The following is a 17,832-nucleotide window of genomic DNA, read 5'->3' as shown; positions in this document are numbered from 1 at the left end:
CTTGAAATGCTGCCACTGCAGCTAGGAAAGCCCACCATGGCCCGCAGAAGATATTTTGCACAGGGCCAAGTCAGACGTGGAATCAAGCCTGTTCACATGCATCCCAGGAAGCCTCATAGTCCCTCTGAAGAAAGGAGAAGAAAGATGACTTTTGCACTTCTGGAAGTATGTTGCCCCACCTTTGAAATGTCGTCTGCCTTTTGGCTAACAGGCTCACGTTTTTCAGGCTGTGAGAGTTTGTCTGAGGTTGCTTTTAGCAGGGGTGTTGTTTTTCCATTTGTGATCAGTGCCCTGGGCCTTCAGGATAAGATACAAACGAGGCAGTCGATGCATATTTCTTCCATTCTTTATTTTAAATATTTTGGTGCCACCCTTCCATCCCCAGCTCAGTTTACATTGTGTGGAAATGTGCAGAAATGTAGTGGAGCCAGGGCTCTTAGGGACGCAACACTGGCACATTTTTATTAGCAGGGACGCTGAAGTCATCTGCCAGCCCCACCCCGCCCTCAGAGTTCCCTATTCCCTCTGAGCCCAGCTGCAATTCTCACAGGATCTGGGGTGAAATGAATTCTCCCTGCGGCAATACATTGTTCCCCATTGTAATGCAAAGTAGTTTGGATGGCTTGGTCTTGACTGGGCCCATTAGCTTTACAAAAGACCTGCTCTTGATGGTGTGGGAAACTGCTAGAATTGATTTGTTGATATGGGTCAACACAACTGCCTGCATTTTGGAGTCTTCTTGTGGAAGTGGCTATGGGGACTGTCATGATGAGTGCCTGCACTTCAAAACTTACCACTGCACCACTGGAAATGCCTGCATCAGACATAGGCAGGGGTGTGGATGATTAGCCCTCACACCATCCTAAAGGCTTTTCCAGACACAATGGAGACCACTTCGCCAATGGACAACTACACACCTCATATATGGGAGGAAGCTGCAAGGGTCATTGACACATGGCGCTTTAATGTCTTCTGTTTCTCCAAAGATACCACTGTGGCTTGGCTAGACTAGGGATGTCGGAGAAATCTGCAACGGATTCAAATGAGTGTGGATTTCTATGAATCCAGCCTGTGGATGCTGCAGTGGACAGGCTTTTTTCGAGCTGCATGGATTCCATGGACTTGTGGCCTTTTTTTTCTCATTTTTTTCTTTTTTTTAACTTTTGGGGGGAGATTTTCACAATTTCATTCATGGGTAAATCTGCATCAGCACTAATGCACCTTTGCACTAATGCACATTAGCGCAAATGCACACTTGCACTAAAGCACAGTAATGTGCACTTGCCATTCATTCAGAGGCAAGCGCAACGTTTTCAGTTGCAGTGATTTTCATGAATAACACATCCGTGAATGCAACTTCAATAAGGCATCCAGAAGCATGGTTGCTCTTCTTACTAGTGCAGAATGATATCTAAAGATGTCCTACTGGAAACAGCTACAGAGCTGGATAAGAGAGCAAATACACAAAATCACTCCTAAGTCACTGGATAAAGTGGCACTGGATTCCAGCTCCTCAGGGGACACCCTACACCAGAGATGGGCAAGAATGAGGTCTTCCACATGTTGTTGGACTGCAACTCCCATCAGGCCCAGTCAGCATGGCCAGTGGTCAGGGATGATGGGAGTTGTGGTCCAAGAGCACCTTGGTGGCCACAGGTTGCCCACCCCTACCCTACCATGTACTCTTGAATGTTCTGAGCTGCACCCCGAGAGATCAGCTTATCAGATGCATTGTCATTTTCTAGTTGGTTCCCCCCTCCCCCCCCGCCCTTTTATTCTGACCTGATCTTGGCACTATATGTTCCTAATGAACAAAGTTGGTATTCATCTCTGGCTACTTCCAAATGCATCAGCTATGGTTCAGTGTTCTTTTCCATCCCAGATTAGAATTTTATGTTCCAAAGGAAGTTGCCTTCTGCCAAAACATGTGAATGTGAACTAATACGTTTCTTGCTTGAAGGATTGGAACTACCAAATGCATGAGAAGGGAGTTAAATCTAGTGACTGATGATGGGTCAAATCTAGTGACAGATGCATTCAAGAAGTTTATGAACAGAATTGTGACAAATAGCAACAAGAAAACAAGGTTATTAGATTATTATTATTTTAAAGCCACTATGGTGCCCTGATTAACTGGACAGCGGGAGGGTTTTTTGGGAGGGGGGGTGTTATAGAGCAATCCTATACTCACAGTCACACCAGGTTGTAGACACATCCTTCTTGTCTTAATTCAAGCTAACTTGAATTAAAACCTGTTAATGTCTAATGAAATTATTATGACCATGAAACTCCCTCCCTACCACATTTTTTTTTTTTTTACTATGGTGCCATACAGCCTGAGTGCACAGTCACCAAGGGCTTCAGCCCTCAGACCTCACTCCCCTGAAAATTTCACACACACACAATTTCATTTCTGGGGGGCGGGGGCACGGACTGCTGTTCTTCCAGTTATGCAGTCTTTTCTAATCTGGTGCCCTCCAGATGACCGCAACTCCCAACACCCCCAGCCAGCATGTCCAGTGGTCATGTGATGAGATGATGGGAGTTGTAGTCCAAAACATCTGGAGAGCACCAGGGCGGGAAAGGCCGGCTTAACCTATATCTTTGTGCTTACTGTGAAAGAGCAGGTGTTGCATAGTGGCTAAGAGTGCAATCTTATGCATGTTTAGACAGAAAAAAAGTCCTACAACTCCCTGCATTCCCTCTGTCATTAATTCTCTAGGGGGTCTTAGGCAAGCCACTCTCTCTGTCTCAGTTCCCCCATCTGAAATAATACTGGTTTTACCATACAGTAGCTTTCCCCAACCTGGTGCCCTTGGGAAGCTTTGGGACAACCCTCCATCATCACCAGTAGCACAGATGTCCAGTAGTGTATCTACCCCGATAACATACCACACCACACCAGCAGTAAGATCTTCAATGGCCACGGTGGCCAAGGATGATGGGAGTTGTAGTCAAGTACATTTGGAAGACACCAGGTTAGAGAAGCCTTCTTGTAAGGATTATAATTAAATGTAACATGATATTCTTTGAATGCTTGAAAGTGCTCTAGAACAGGGGTAGGCAGAAGGTAGATCAGGCTCTGTCAGTCATCGAGTGGTTTGCAGAAGATTAGCAAGCATTTCTGACTCCCAGTGATTTAACCATGTCAACTACTAAAAGGCTTATTAAAATAAATAAGGGCACCATCCTATGCATGTTTAGACAGGGGGGGAAAGGCCTAAAACTGGCTGGGGCATACTGTGAGTTGTAGGCCTTTTTTTTCTGTCTAAACATGGATAGGATTCTGCCTTAAATTGGGCTGCTGCTGCAATAAGACAGTCTGAAGGAAAGCAAGGACTGGTTTTTTGTTCAATGGGACTGTGAGCTCAGTTCTGGTATTGAAAACAAATTTCTGGGCTGAGCATGTGCTCAGAGGCATCGGGGGGGGGGGTAAATCTGAAGATTATGTCTACCACTAGCACACCCAGACACTATTTTGAACTTGGTTCTCGTTCAGCCTTTGCCAACCTGGTGCCCTCCAGATGTTTTGGACTACAATGTCCAGAATTCCTCACCATTAGCCATGGCGGCTGGGGCTGATAGAAGTTGGAGTCCAAAACGTCTGGAGAGCCCCATATTGGGGAAAGCTGCTTTAGTTGGTGGATCTTGGGGGTTGTAGTAAAAAAGTAGATCCTAAAAACAAGACTCCACAGTGCTGCTCTACAACTGTGAAGTATTACTGAGTTGAAGAACCCCATTGTTCATGAATTTTGGACACTGAAGATTTAATATCCAAAAACATTGATTTATTATGTGTTTATCCTTCCTCCTCTCCCAAGAATACCATCCATGGTCCCCCATCCGTTTGTTTCTTCACAACAACCCTGTGATGCTGGTTAGGCTGAGAAATACTGAGTGGCAGAAGGTCTTCCAGTGTTCAGGAAATGGAATCTCCATTTGTGTTCAATGCTCTTAACCACTGCATTGCATTGGGTGCTCTTTGCACACAGAGTTCAAGTATTTACAAATGCAGAAAACAAAATCCAAACTATCATTGTAACTAGTGCTGCAATATTTAATTGATTAGTCAGTTATACTGATAGGTTAAAAATAACCCTCAAAGGTGACCTTGCTTTATTGATCAGTAGGTGGTGGCGGGGATGTTACAGAGTAATTCTGTACTCACAATTATGCCAGGTTGCAGATACACCTTTGCTACGCTGGCACAAAATCCGTCACCTCCTAATGCTGGCTAAATGGCTAAAATCCATGGCAAGTGTAAAACCAAGAGCAGGATATAATAAGTCAACCTAACTGCAATACTATGCATGCCTATTCAGAAATAAATCCCATTGTGTTCACCTATTAAACAAATCTTAATTGGAAAGAAAGAAAAACTGTGTAGCTGCTTGAGCTTTAGTTGATTCAAAATGTAATCCTGTGTAGGCATACTTACTCAGGAGTAAGTTCTGCTGAACTCAGTGGGACTTACTTCCAAGTAAGCATACTGGGGTTTGCACTGGAAATCCACGGGGGGGGGGGGTGCTTCCAGATGGAGGACTCCTAGTGCTACCCATTAGAAGGTATTGTGCAGCTATTCCATCTTTTTCTCTTTTATGGGTTTTCTATTGTAAAGAAAAAGATGAAGCAGTGAGAAAACATGGGAAGGTTACAAATGGAAGACAATGACATTGTCTGGATCCCCTGTAAAATTCCGTGCAGGAGGCAGGATGGTGGTGTGATAAAAGCCTCCTCTGGAAGTGCCCGAAGACATCCATCCATCCAAATCCATATGATTAAGGCTAGCTAGAGCAGGGGTGGGGGGCCTGTGTGGCCCTCCAGATGTGGTTGGACTCCATCGCCCACCAACACCAGCCAGCAATGGGTTGGGGATGATGGGACTTGGCGTCCAACAAAATCAGGAGAGCCACAGATTCCCCCACCAATGAGCTAGATAGATAGTAGCCTGAAATTTGGCATCCATCCCATTTTGAGTTCAATAATTCAGTGTATGTATGTGGGAGGGAGGGAGAGTGTGTGTGTGTGTGAGAGAGAGAGAGAGAGAGAGAGTGTGAAAGAGTGAGGGAGAAAGTGTGTGTGTGTGAGAGAGGGGGGGGTGAGAAAGGGAAAGAAATTGTTTATGAGAAAGAGAAAGTGTGTGAGAAAGAGAGTATGTGTACGTGTGTGGGTGGTTGTATGTGTGAGAGACAGATGGACGGACATAAGTTTCGCGCACAGACCTCCAAACAGTCACCTCCTTCCCTTTTCGCTCCCACCCCTCAACGGTTTCGGAGGAGGGAGGGCGGCGGGGGACCCCTTAGCCGCCACCGCGTTTTGTTTCATGTTATTTATCCGAGCTGTTCGGGCGGGCGGCGGCTGGCTGGACGCAGCCCCGAGCCCTGCAGTCCGGTCCCCTCTTCCATAATAGGGCAGCCGGCGGCAACCGCGGGAGGGGGCGATCTTCGGGGTGGGGAAGTCCCTTGCCTGGCGATTGGCTCCTCCGCGGGGCCAGCGGCCGAGGGAGGCTCGGCGACTTGGGCCAATCGGGACGCGGCGGGGACTGGCGCTGCGGGAGCCGCCGCCAGCGGCAGGGCGTGCGCGGAGGTTGCGCGCTCCTGCCTCGCGTTGGCGCGCGAGCGGCGGGCCGAGGCAGCCGAGCTCGCGGGCGCCGCCGCCTCGACGATGCGCCCCGGGCTCCGCGCGCCTGGGCTGCTGCTCCAGCTGTTCCAGCTGCTGCGACACCTGGATTTCTTGCCTGCCAGTGGCCAGACGGGTAAGTGGTCAAGGAGCAGCAGCGGCAGCAGCGAGATCCGGGCTGGGAAACTCGCGCGGATGGGATCTGGGAGAAGTTGAGTTCCTGAGGAGTGCCGCCGGGAGTGCGGAGTGGCAGGGAGGAGGAGGATCACGGAATCATGGAATAGTAGGGTTGGAAGGGGCCTGCAAGACCATCGAGCCCAACCCCCTGCTCAGTGCCGGAATCCAAGTCAGAGCATCCCCGACAGATGGCTGTCCAGCCTCGCCTTGAACGCCTCCACTGTGGGAGAGCCCACCGCCTCCCTAGGGAGTTGGTTCCAGGAGGAGGAGGGAGAACCCCTTGCACAGAAAAGCAGTGGAGGCTGGTGGCTCCAATGTCAGTGGGGCTGTGGATCCACTCTGAGTTTCAGTCAGAACTCTAGAGGAACTTTCCAAGGTACTGAACCCTAGCCCCAGGCTAGGTCAGCACCTTGGATAGCTCCTTTGGAGTTCTGACTGAAACCCAGAGCGGATGTACAGCCCCACTGACATTGGAGCCACCAGCCTCCACTGCAGAAGAGTAGCTCCTCCCACACACAAAATTGTTGGAGCCCTGTGGCTACTTGAAGGAAAGGAAAGACACTCTACATTTTATTTCTTATTTATCTGTAACAACTATGTCCTCCAGGGAGCCCAAGGCAGTGTATATGGCCCTCCTTCTCTCCATTTCAACCTCAAAACAACCCTATGAGGTAGGTTATGCGGAGAGCTAGTGACTGGCCCAAAGTCACCCAGTGAGCTTCATGGCTGAGAGGAGACTAGAACCCAGATCTCCCAGGTCCTTCTCCAACACTTTAACCACTACACCACATTAAAACTGCGTAGTGTGTTTTTTAAATAGACCTTAGAAGAAGGCTGCCATCCTAAGTGCGCTTACTTGAAAGTGAATGCACGCCAAATCATTAGGACAGACTTATTATGGCTGGATCCGGACTTAGTCATGCTTAGAGCAGGCTCACTGAAACCAATGGGACTTAAGTTAGTCTCCTGATGATGATAAATAAATAAATAATTTGAGGAAGAGCAGAGATGAGGCAAAGTGCATTTCAGGGGAAAGGGGAGTTTTGTCCCACATGTTTAATATCTGAAAGGAGAAATAATGGTCCATTTCACACTAGCACTCCCATCCTAAAACATTATGGGCCATATCCAGACTTGGTCACACCTAAAACAGACTCACTGAAATCAGTGTGACTTAAGTTAGGGCTCCCAGGGATGCAGCACCAACACTTTTTTGTTAGCAGGGACACTGAAATCTTCTGTCACCTCCCCGCTGTTCAGAATTCCCTGCTGCTTCTGAGCTTAGTAGCAAGTCTCGCAGTAGCTGGGGGGAAATTCATTTTCCCAGCAACAATATATTGTTCCCTGTTGTCATGCAAAGTATTTTATTTTATTTTATTTATTTATTTATTTCTATACCGCCCAATAGCCGAAGCTCTCTGGGCAGTTCACAAAAATGAAAACCAAACAGCACACAATAAAACAATTTAAAATATATAGAACATTAAAACCACAATATAACAATACAACCACAATAAAACCTAGCAACAGTGCAGGAATTTAAAATACTGATTTAAAACAGCAAAGCTAAAAGTCTAGAAAGCTAAAATGCTAAAATGCCTGGGAAAATAAAAAGGTCTTCACCTGGCACCGAAAGGAATACAATGTAGGTGCCAGGTGAACCTCACTAGGAAGCTCATTCCACAGCCAGGGTGCTACAGCAGAAAAAGCCTTCCTCCTAGTAGCCACCCACCTCACTTCCTTTGGCAGGGGCTCACGGAGAAGTATTTTGGTGGGTGTCCTGGTCTTGAGTGGGCAATTAAGACCCATTAGCTTTACAAAAGCCCAGCTCCTGGTGGAGATGAAAACTACTAGAACTGGTTTGTTGATAAGGCTCAACACAGCTCCTTGCATTTTTGTCTCTCCTTGGTGGTGTGGCTGTGGGGAATGTCATGATGAACGCCTGCACATCAAAATGTACCACGGCATCACTGCTGTGACCTGTGTGCCTGCTTTATCTGCTCTCTAGGTGCTAACTGTTGATGGGCAACCTCAAAGCCCCAGCTTTCCTTTCTTATGGTTATTTAGCTTTAAACTGGACTTGGAGTCGACTACCCGTCAAATACAGGACTGTCCTATGTAAAGTAGGGCACATGTCCACCCTAGTTAGATGAGGTTGCATTACTCCTGAAAAGTCAGGTGTGCACTTTGGGGGTGTCCTTTGATTTGATGCTTTCAGTGGAGGCACAGGTGACATCAGCAGCCAGGAGTGCCTTCTACCAGCTTTGCCTAGTCCACCAGTAGTTCCCACTCTGAAGGAAGTGGACCTAGGGCCGGCCCTCCCATGCAGCAGGATGAAGTGCCTGTATCAGGTGGCAGAGTAGGAGGAGCGGCGCTGCCCCATGACCTCCAGCAGTTGGTCTGGAGAGCCCCGCCAGCTGCTCTCCCACCATGGCATTTGCTGCAGCAAGACAGCAGCCAGCAGGGCTCTCTGGAGCAGCCACCCGCCACCTGATTCCCTCATCATGTGCCCCCCTTCCCCTTATGTTTGCTGCTGTTGGGGAATGGGGGAGGGACATGATGCAGCGGTGAGAGAGTTTGCAGCAAGGCTGAGTGGGCCTCACCACAGTGACACTTGCTGTGGTTCCCTCCAGACACTATTATTGTAATATGCTCTACATGGGGCTGCCTTTAAAGATAGTTCAGAAACTTCCACTTGGTACAAAATGCAGCAGCAAGAATGCATTCGGAACATATTACATGAAGTCTGTGCCTTTTACACTGGCTGCCTATTCTTAATTGGGATCAGGTTATCTGAAAGACCATCTACACCCGTATGAATCTGCCCAGTTTTTACAGTCAGTTACCAAGGCCCTGCTCTCTAGCCCATTGATAAGAAATGTTAGGTTGACGTGTACCACGAACAGGGCTTTTATGGTGGTGGCCTTTGACCAGTGGAATACTCTCTTCCAGGAAATATGTGGGGGCCCATCCTTTGAAGACTAGAATAGAAGTTAAAAACGTCTTTATTCCAGTCCACATTTTTCTAATTGCTGGGATTATTGAATTGCTTTTCCTCAGTTTGTGTATTGTGGTTTTAATTGGATGAATATATTTTATGATGATATATGTTTTTATGAAATTTTGTGCATCACCTTGAGAGGGCAGTTTTACCCTGAAAGGTGGTTTATAATTGACTGAATAAATAAATAAAATAAAAATACAAGGGGATAGAAGTCCAGAGGGTTTTAGACAAATGGTGCTAAGTAGAGTGACTGCCATGCAAAAGAACTCTAGGTTTCTATATCTTTTATTACCTGGGCAGAAGTGAGAACTTTGGCAGATGTAGGTTTTCTTACTGCTTAACCACTGTGGCATGACAAGCTCCACTGGCTGCTGATCCCCCTTCAACAAAACTGTTAAAGATATGGAAGCCCTGATATACCAGCATGAAACTTCTGAACTAGATTTGGCTTTAGCAACTTCAGTTCACTTTGTTTAGGACTCAGTCCAGATCAGGGTTGTCTCTCCCACTATATATTCTGGGTAGCAGACCAAGCAAAGGAGGGGGAGATGGGACGGGACAGGGGCAGATGTCCCTTAAGAGCCACTAAGGCTTCAATCCTACACACACTTACCTGGGAGTAAGTCCCATTGAACTCAATGTGGCTTACGTCTGAGTTGACATGTGTAGGATTGCACTGTATGAATGTTAAACCTCAGATTGTACCTTGAATTATGTGGCCGTGAGTGAAATCTTCAAGCCCTACCCTAACTCTGCTCCCCCACCCCAGTTTTAGTTGAATTGTGTCCTCCTGTAGCCTCCTCAAAACAGTAGCTAAGGGAGCCATCAAAATAGGTAAGGGGGCTAGAACCCCTTTGCAATTTGAGCACTATACCCCGGTTTGCAAATGTTCAACAGTGTTCCCATCTCCACCCTGGCCTCAGATCTGTGTTTTGCAGCATGGCACATGAATATCCCACATTAAAGTTTTAGCATCCCTGAGCAAACCACCCCCATAACCACCATGGGAAAGTGTATGATGTGGACCTTGCAGCTCTTGATGCGGAGCCATGAGCATGGCATGATAATCTCCTAGGCTCTCCTTCTGGATGGCAGCACTAAGAGAGTCTATAGAACTTTGGGTTAACAGCTGGCCAGATTTTAGAGGTCTGCATTTGTAGCTTTCCTTGTTCCTGTCTGCTTTGGAGCAAGTAGGCTCATTTACAGGGCTGTACAGATCAGCTAATGACACTGGGTTGAATCCAGTGTTAGTCCTACTCAGAGCAGACCCATTTAAATGAATGGAACATAAGTTACACTAACATTGGATACAACCCAGATAATTTTCTCAGGTATAATCACATCTCACATGATAGGATCGATGTGGAACACCCTACCTAGGGAGGGTTGCCTTGTCCCCTTTCGGATTGTTTAGATTGGACAGATTCATGGAGGAGAAGGCTATCAATGGCTACTAGTCCTGTTAACTATGTGCTACCTTCAGTATCACAGGCATTATGCCTATATTCACCAGTTGCTGGGGAACATGGGTGGGAGGGTGCTGTTGCCCTCATGTCCTGCTTGTGGGTTTTCCTTGGGCAACTGGTTGGTCACTGTGTGAACAGAATGCTGGACTAGATGGACCCTTGGTCTGATCCAGCAGGGCTCTACTTAGGTTCTGATGTGGCTACTTAGGCATCACCCTTCCGAAAAGAGGACTGATTTGCATACAATTTGCATATTCTAATCACACACACACAAACTTAGAAATAATTACGATAAGCTAAATAGCGATCCAATAGTTCTCACCATAGTGGAGAAGTGTGTGACCAGGCAACCTTTCTGCCTGCTCAGCCTGCTGCCCAGATGCTAATTGTTGATGGGCAACTTTAAAGGCCCTGCTGCTCTCCTTTCTTATGGGTCTTTAGCTTTAAACTGACTTGGATTGGACAGCCCCTCAAATAAAGGATGCCTTCTTCTGACAGCCCAGATAAGAGGTCTATCCTCTGCAAAGTAGAACCCATGGCCATCCCTTTCATTAAGTTGTTTCTCTTCTGGTGGCCTTTTGGGCCATTGAGCTGAAAGTGGGCCATAGCTCAGTGGTAGACCATGCACTTTGCAAGCAGAAGGTCCCGGGTTCAATTCCTGGCATTTCCAATTAAAAGGGATTAGGTAGCAGGTAAGTGGAAAGGCCTCTGTCAAAGAGCTGCTGCCAGTTACAATACACAAATAAATATCGATATAATGCAGCTTCCTAAGTTCTTGGGGACATTTTTAATGATTGCTTGATTTTATGTTATCTGCTGTCACCTGCCTGCTTTCTGACATTTTTAAAGATTGTGATTTGATTTAGAGAATCAGCACTCTGTGGTCACCAAGCATGTTTTTTAGGGATTTTGCCCACTTTTGCAAACCTTTGGGACCCCACAAGCCTCCTGAACTCTCCCTCTTTTATGTGGATGGTGCTATTTTGGCTGGTAATGTAGTGGCAAATTCAGAAGTGCAGGGTCCCTTCATGCCAGTCACAGCCATGCCCTCTTCTACCTTGTAAGATACACAGCCTTCAACTGGGATCCAAAAACAGCATAGCTGAGAGTACGGGAATGGTATTTCAATTGGATGTCTGAGAAAAAATGCAGGGGTATTAAAATCTTTTTCACCCACTCACTCAAACACAAACATTTTAGGTTTTCAAAATATGATACTCTATGGAAGCTTCACCCTCTCAACTCAGCCCTCATGGACAGATCCCTTCTCATTTAAACAGCCCCCTTGCACTCTCCCATAGCGTCCCAACATTACCCATTAGCCTTCCCTAAGCTCCTTCATTATAACTCACCTCTCCCCCTCCAACAGAAATGTCTATACACCCAGTTGGATTGAACTACACACACACACACACACACACACACACACACACACAGTGGTGTAGTGGTAAATTTGGAAATGCGGAAGCTCATTGTGACAGTCTCCAAGGGCAGTCCAAAAATTTAAGCCCGCTGTGTCAATTCATATCAACAAACCAGGTTTAGGAGTTTTCATCTCCACCAGGAGCACATCTTTGGTAAAGCGAATGGGTCTTAATTGCCCATTCCAGACCAAGGCATCCCAAATACTTTGCATTCCAACATGGAACAATATATTGTTGCTTGTAGAATTCATTCCCCTCACAGCTATAGTGAGGATTGCAGCTAAGCTCAGAGGGAACAGGGAATTCTGAGAGGGGTGGCAGATGACATCAGAGTCCCTTCTAATGAAAAAGTGCCAGGGCTGCGTCCCTGCGAGCCCTGCCTCCACTACACCACTGGTTTTGGCTACATAAGGATCCACACTCAGAGAATGAGTTTGCTATTAGCATGATTTTATAATGCAGAAAACTGCACAATGCAGTGCATGTTTGTTTAGTCAGAAGCAGGCCTAAATGTGGATGTGATTTACCTCTGAGATCTACTCTAACATACCTGCGGTACTGGCACATCGCACTATTATCACCGGAGCATCTCCTAGTGGTCACATGAAAGTACAGTAGCTCTCTTTAAAAAATGTCACTCGTTGGGGCACCAACCTCAGCAACAGCAAAATCTCCAAAATCATGAGAACTAGAGAACTAACTTACAAATTAATGAAATTGAAATGCATATGATTCTGACAACTGTTTTGGTCTCCTATCTGAAACATTTAATAGATTTTGTTTTGTTGTAAAATTCCACTTTGATTTTTTTTTTTTACTAAAAAGCAATATAGGATTTTTTTTTTAAGAAATACATAGGAAGAAAGTAAATTAAATGACACAGGTATGATTAAGGCATTTAACATCACACTATCTGGCATGTAGTCATACCCTTTGTATGTTTCTGGTTGCATGTGATTATTCTTCAGAAACACATACGTTTTCTGGCTTTTGAAATAACCCACTCGAATAAGTACACTGTTTTCCTGCAATGTAATGTTGAATCCAATGAAAAGCAAGCTTTTGGAACTTGCTGTGAAACTTGCTACCCCTCCCTCTTTCCCCTGGCCTCTCATCTATGCCAGCCTGAACTATTGGAAGTATCTTCCCTCCCACTGATTTCAATAGAATGGGTAATAGTAGTAGTAGTAGTAGTAGTAGTAGTAGTAGTAGTAATAGTAATAAGGGCTTTTTCTGCTGTGGCACCCCGGCTCTGGAATGAGCTCCCTAGTGAGGTTCGCCTGGCGCCTACATTGTACTCCTTTCGGCGCCAGGTGAAGACCTTTTTATTTTCCCAGGCATTTTAGCTTTCTAAATTTTTATCTTTGCTGTTTTAAATCTGTATTTTAAACTCCTGTACTGCTGCTAGGTTTTATTGTGGTTGTATTGTTATATTGTGGTTTTAATGTTCTATATATTTTAAATTGTTTTATTGTGTGTTGTTTGGTTTTAGTTTTTGTGAACCGCCCAGAGAGCTTCGGCTATTGGGCGGTATAGAAATGAAATGAAATAAAATAAATAAATAAATAAATAAAATTGTCCAGGGAAAAAAAATGAAAAAGACCCTCTCCTCCTGCCCTGGTGGGAGTGTGCCAACAAGGCTTGGTAAGGTGCAGGTTTTCCACCACCCCCACAGACTCCCCGCTCACACATACACACACACACACACACACACACACACACGATTGCTCTGCGTAGGCTGGCCATGTGCCCTCCTTTACAGAGGAGTGTCCTCTATTTTGAAGCCGTCCTGTATTTAAAAGGCCGTCCAGTCCAAGTCTGATTTAAAGACAGTGGAGGCTGGTGGCTACGATTTCAGTGGGGCTGTAATTCCTTTATGGGTTTCAGTCAGAACCAGCCAAAACTCTAAAGAAACTATCCAAGGTGCTGAACCCAGTTTTAGGACAGGGTTCAGCTCCTTGGATAGCTCCTTTAGAGCTTTTAGTTCTGGCTGATTCTGACTAAAACCCAGAATGAAATTACAGCTCCACCGAAATCGGAGCCCCCAGCCTTTACTGTTTAAAGATAAAGCACATCTGAAGGAAGAGCTGGACTTTGAAGTTGCCCATCAACCTGGGGAGCACCTGGGCAGCAGACTGAGCGGGCAGGTACACAGGTCACCTGGTCACAGTCTTCCACACTATGGTGAGATGCACTGCATTTCCATTTAAATTATAATAATTATTTTTAAATTTGCATCTATATGTATATATTAGCATATGCACATTTTATGCAAATCTACATCCTCTTTTGTTCTTGGATAATGCATTGCCTCTCTTTTTTTGTGATTCATAAGTGGCCACCCTATCTGCTAGTGCCATAAAATGGGTACAGTTGCAATCAAATGCTAAGCCCTATTGAACCCAGTGAGGAGGCGGGTGGGATTGATCCCTGAAAATTCTGGATTGTGCTGGAGTTGATGTTAATGCAAATACGACTATTTTATATTGATGTTTGTGTTTCTCCAATGGTTACTAGAAATAGATTATAATGATTAGTTACTAAATCATACCTTCAGTAGACAACAGCAGTCTGCACACATAGGAAGAAAATAGACACTGCAAATAGGTACATCTGTCCAGTCCTCGTTCCCCACCTTGAACCAGTACAGAGGTGATCTGCAAACAGGGCTTCAAACATCATTTCTGGGAAGTGAAATAAATAAACTACCAATGAACTCATCCATACTCAAATCTACAGAAGTAACAAACATAGTGGCCTAAGGGAAATTATTCTCCCTTTTAAAAAAAAAATAGTTTTGAGGTTTTAGGTCTTAAAGACCAAAAGGGAGTGTTTCTTCCGTAGCATCTGTTCTGTTTTGTCTTTTCCACATCCTGTTGAAAAATATATCGGCTAGGATTTGCTGACCAACCTGGCAGTGTCTTCCTGCTGAATGAGCCCAGAAAAAATGCAATGACTTGTCCTCTGGAAACATTTAAACTGAGTTGTATGTAATTTCTTTGAAAGGACGGGTAGGTGGGTAGATGTAGCCATTGCTAAGCCTTGGGAAATGTGGTTTCATATACTAACTGGGACATTTCCCACTGCTAACCACCAGCCCTCCATAATGTAGTTTGGATTTTTATTTTTAAAAAGTGCTTTCAGTATCAGACTGAGGATTTGGGCAGCCTTATATAGAAGCAGACCTAGCAGAGCTGTGGGGGTGGGAACCGCATCCAACTCGGGACCACTGCAGAAGACATCAGGGACAAAGGCTAGGTCAGGATGATTCCCAGTCACAGGGCCCCTTGGCTATGCTGGCTGGGGATGACGGGAGCTGTAGTGCAGCACATCTGGAGGGCATCAGGTTGGAGCAGTGTTTGAATGAGAAGGTTCTCATAAATTTTGTTGTCAACGTACTTTGATAAATTTGATACCTGAGCAAGTGAGGCCCAAGTGTCTTCAATTATATCCTATATTGGGGTGGGGAACCTTGGAGCCTCCAGATGTTGCTGCACTACAACTCCCATTACCCTCAACCATTGGCCATGCTGCCAGGGGCTGATGGCAGATGGAATCCAACAGCATCTGGAAGACCACAGCTTGCCTACCCTCTCTTGTATACCAATAGCGAACTTATTATCTGAGTGCTAATCCATATGTAGCCAAAAGTGTACCATCCATGCATAAGAGGGTGTTAGCAGCAGGCTTGGGGGAATGCTAAGGTTTGCAGAAGTACACACTAAAAAAAACCCTAAGGGGGGGACCCCCAAAACAGTCTAACGAGTACTGAGTATGCTCAGTGATCCCATAATGCCGAGTCAGTTGGGGGTGGGGTGGAAAACTGGAGCAGAAGAGGAGGGAATGGAATGGAATATTATCCTGGAAAAGGACGCAGCTGGCTGGCTAGAAACCTGAACAGGAGCACTTCATGCTGCAACACTTTGTTGCAGGATCTACCTGTGATAGAATAAAACTGGACTTCACTTTTCAGGACGACTCATAAAATGGTGAAATCCCCAAAGCTAGGCTCAGTAGGATTTCTAGGGACTTCTCTGCCCTGCATAGCCAGTTGCCCCTCTTAAGTGCTAACAAAAGCAATCACATCAGCGGAGATAAATATGTCACTTTGCCTAATTTGCATCGTTTATGCAGGACACAGTATCTTATCTATCTTAGCAGAAATGTTGATTTTTTTCTAAACGATGATGATGCATAATACAGAAAAAGCTATCTTTGGTACTGGGAATTTAAGGAAGGTTTGTGCATGTACGGGGGAGTGGGGTGAGGTGAATTTCACATACATAGTCTCCACATTTTATCCTCACAACAACCCAGTAAGGTAGGTTTGGCTGAGAGTGTGTTACTGGCCCAGGGTCAACTGATGAGCTTCATGGCTGAGCATTCAAATCTGCATCTCTCCCTTTCCAGCCCTAGTCCAGCACTTTAACCTCTATATCAGACTCACTGGCAGAGTGGAACCAACCAGATAGCCCACGTGCTGTATTAAGAAGGAAGCAGATAAACCAGGAAAGCCTGCAACTTGTAGAGTCATTGGCAATCTCTGGGTACCACTTTGGCCAAGCAGATTACACTTTCCCTCTCCCAGACACCTGATTAAACTCTAACCCTGGGACATAATCGCATTCATCTGCATCTTCAATCAGGAGAGCGGCTCATAGTCTAAAACCAAATCCCATAAATACCCTACTCCCCAACCAAAGAAACTTACACTGATTCCCCCACCCTGCCGCCTTTTGCTAAAAATGAAATAGATGGACTGACCAGATAGCTTAGAGAACTGAGAGTAAACCAAAGGCTCTTCTCTGTCAAAGGCATCCTCATTAATTCAATCTTTTGTATCCCCAAACATGCTAACATTACAGTCCCACATTAAAAGAATATATTTTCTTGAAAACTGAAAGCTGAGGCAGCATAAAAAGATGCCTTTGATTCATAAAGGCCAAAGTGTAGCACATCACACCAGAGGAGGCTGGTGGCTCTGATGTCAGTGGGGCAGTTAATCCGCTCCGGGTTTCAGTCAGAACTCTACAGGAGTGATCCAAGGTGCTTGGCAGTTCTGACTGAAACCTGGAGCAGATTCACCACCCCACTGATATTGGAGTGGGCCTCCGCTGCATCACACCTGTGTATTATTCATAGAATCTGATGCTTCATATACAGGGTCATATTAACTAACCCAGAATAATTGCTACTGCTTTGTTCCATATTCACAACCACTGACTAGGGTGGCCATACTTCTTACATGGCAGAGGACAGTCCTCTATTTGAAGGGCTGATGTCAAGTTTCAGAGATAAAGAACCAGAAGAAGAGAGAGCAATAGGGACCTTGGAATTGCCCATCAGTTCTTAGCACCTGGCCAGCAGATAGAGCATTCACACAGGTCACCTGGTCCCAGTTTTCCCTACTCACTATGGTGACATGTATTGTATTTCTGTTTAAATTATAGTACTTATTTCTAACTCTGCAACCCTACCTATAAATGAGCACATGCAAATGTTATGCAAATATGTGTCCTCTCTTGTCTTCTTTTTTGGTGATGTGTAAGTGGATACCCTACCACTAACACAGTTAAAAGAATGGTAATTGAAAGGGAAACCTACATACATACACACACACACACACACACACACACACACAACCATTATCCACTTTTTATAAACCACCCAACGTGGGAGAATGATGAGGTGGTTTCCAAAGCTGCAGACCATAGCACACTTCATTTGGGAATAAACCCCATTGGATTTGATGGAATTTCTGCATAGAAATTAATCTTTTCCAGATCTTTGATCAAGTTGACGGGGGAGGCCTGGTCCAGCCATGCAGCAAAATGAGCTGGCTGGGTGGACTGTACCACTTCAGACTGCAGGGCTGTGTGTGTGTGTGTAGGGGGGAGTATTTATTTAACACAGGGCTGGGTAACACATGGGTCCCAGGAGGCCCCCAAATGACCAGCCAAAGAACAGCTGGTGACAGGGGCAGTGGTAATCACATTTGGTGTCAGCACCTGATCCAGCATGGGCTGCCACTGGTTGCTGCAGCATCCTTTCTTCTTATTTTTTAAGACATTTATGTTATAGTCAGGGGAAGTTGGCTGGGCATGCACATGGTTAGAGGTGCTCATTTCATTATTTCTGCTTT

At 45.5% G+C, this 17,832-nt stretch overlaps 1 protein-coding gene across 1 annotated transcript in view; it reads left to right on the top strand.

The window, feature by feature from the left end:
* Positions 1-5,193: 5,193 nt before the first annotated feature.
* The window catches only part of LOC146338013 (discoidin, CUB and LCCL domain-containing protein 1-like), a 68,561-nt gene continuing 55,922 nt past the window's right edge, over positions 5,194-17,832 (top strand). The window contains exon 1 of the mRNA XM_084816349.1: positions 5,194-5,755. Coding sequence (XP_084672475.1) covers positions 5,194-5,755 — 562 coding nt within the window. The remainder of the gene's footprint in view (positions 5,756-17,832) is intronic.

Source organism: Heloderma suspectum, chromosome 10 (genome assembly GCF_057233095.1).
Source record: "Heloderma suspectum isolate Gila_16-S chromosome 10, 16-S_ref, whole genome shotgun sequence".
Lineage (NCBI taxonomy): Eukaryota > Metazoa > Chordata > Lepidosauria > Squamata > Helodermatidae > Heloderma > Heloderma suspectum.
Note: the sequence above shows the minus strand (reverse complement) of the source record. Positions and strands in the feature narration are given on the sequence as shown.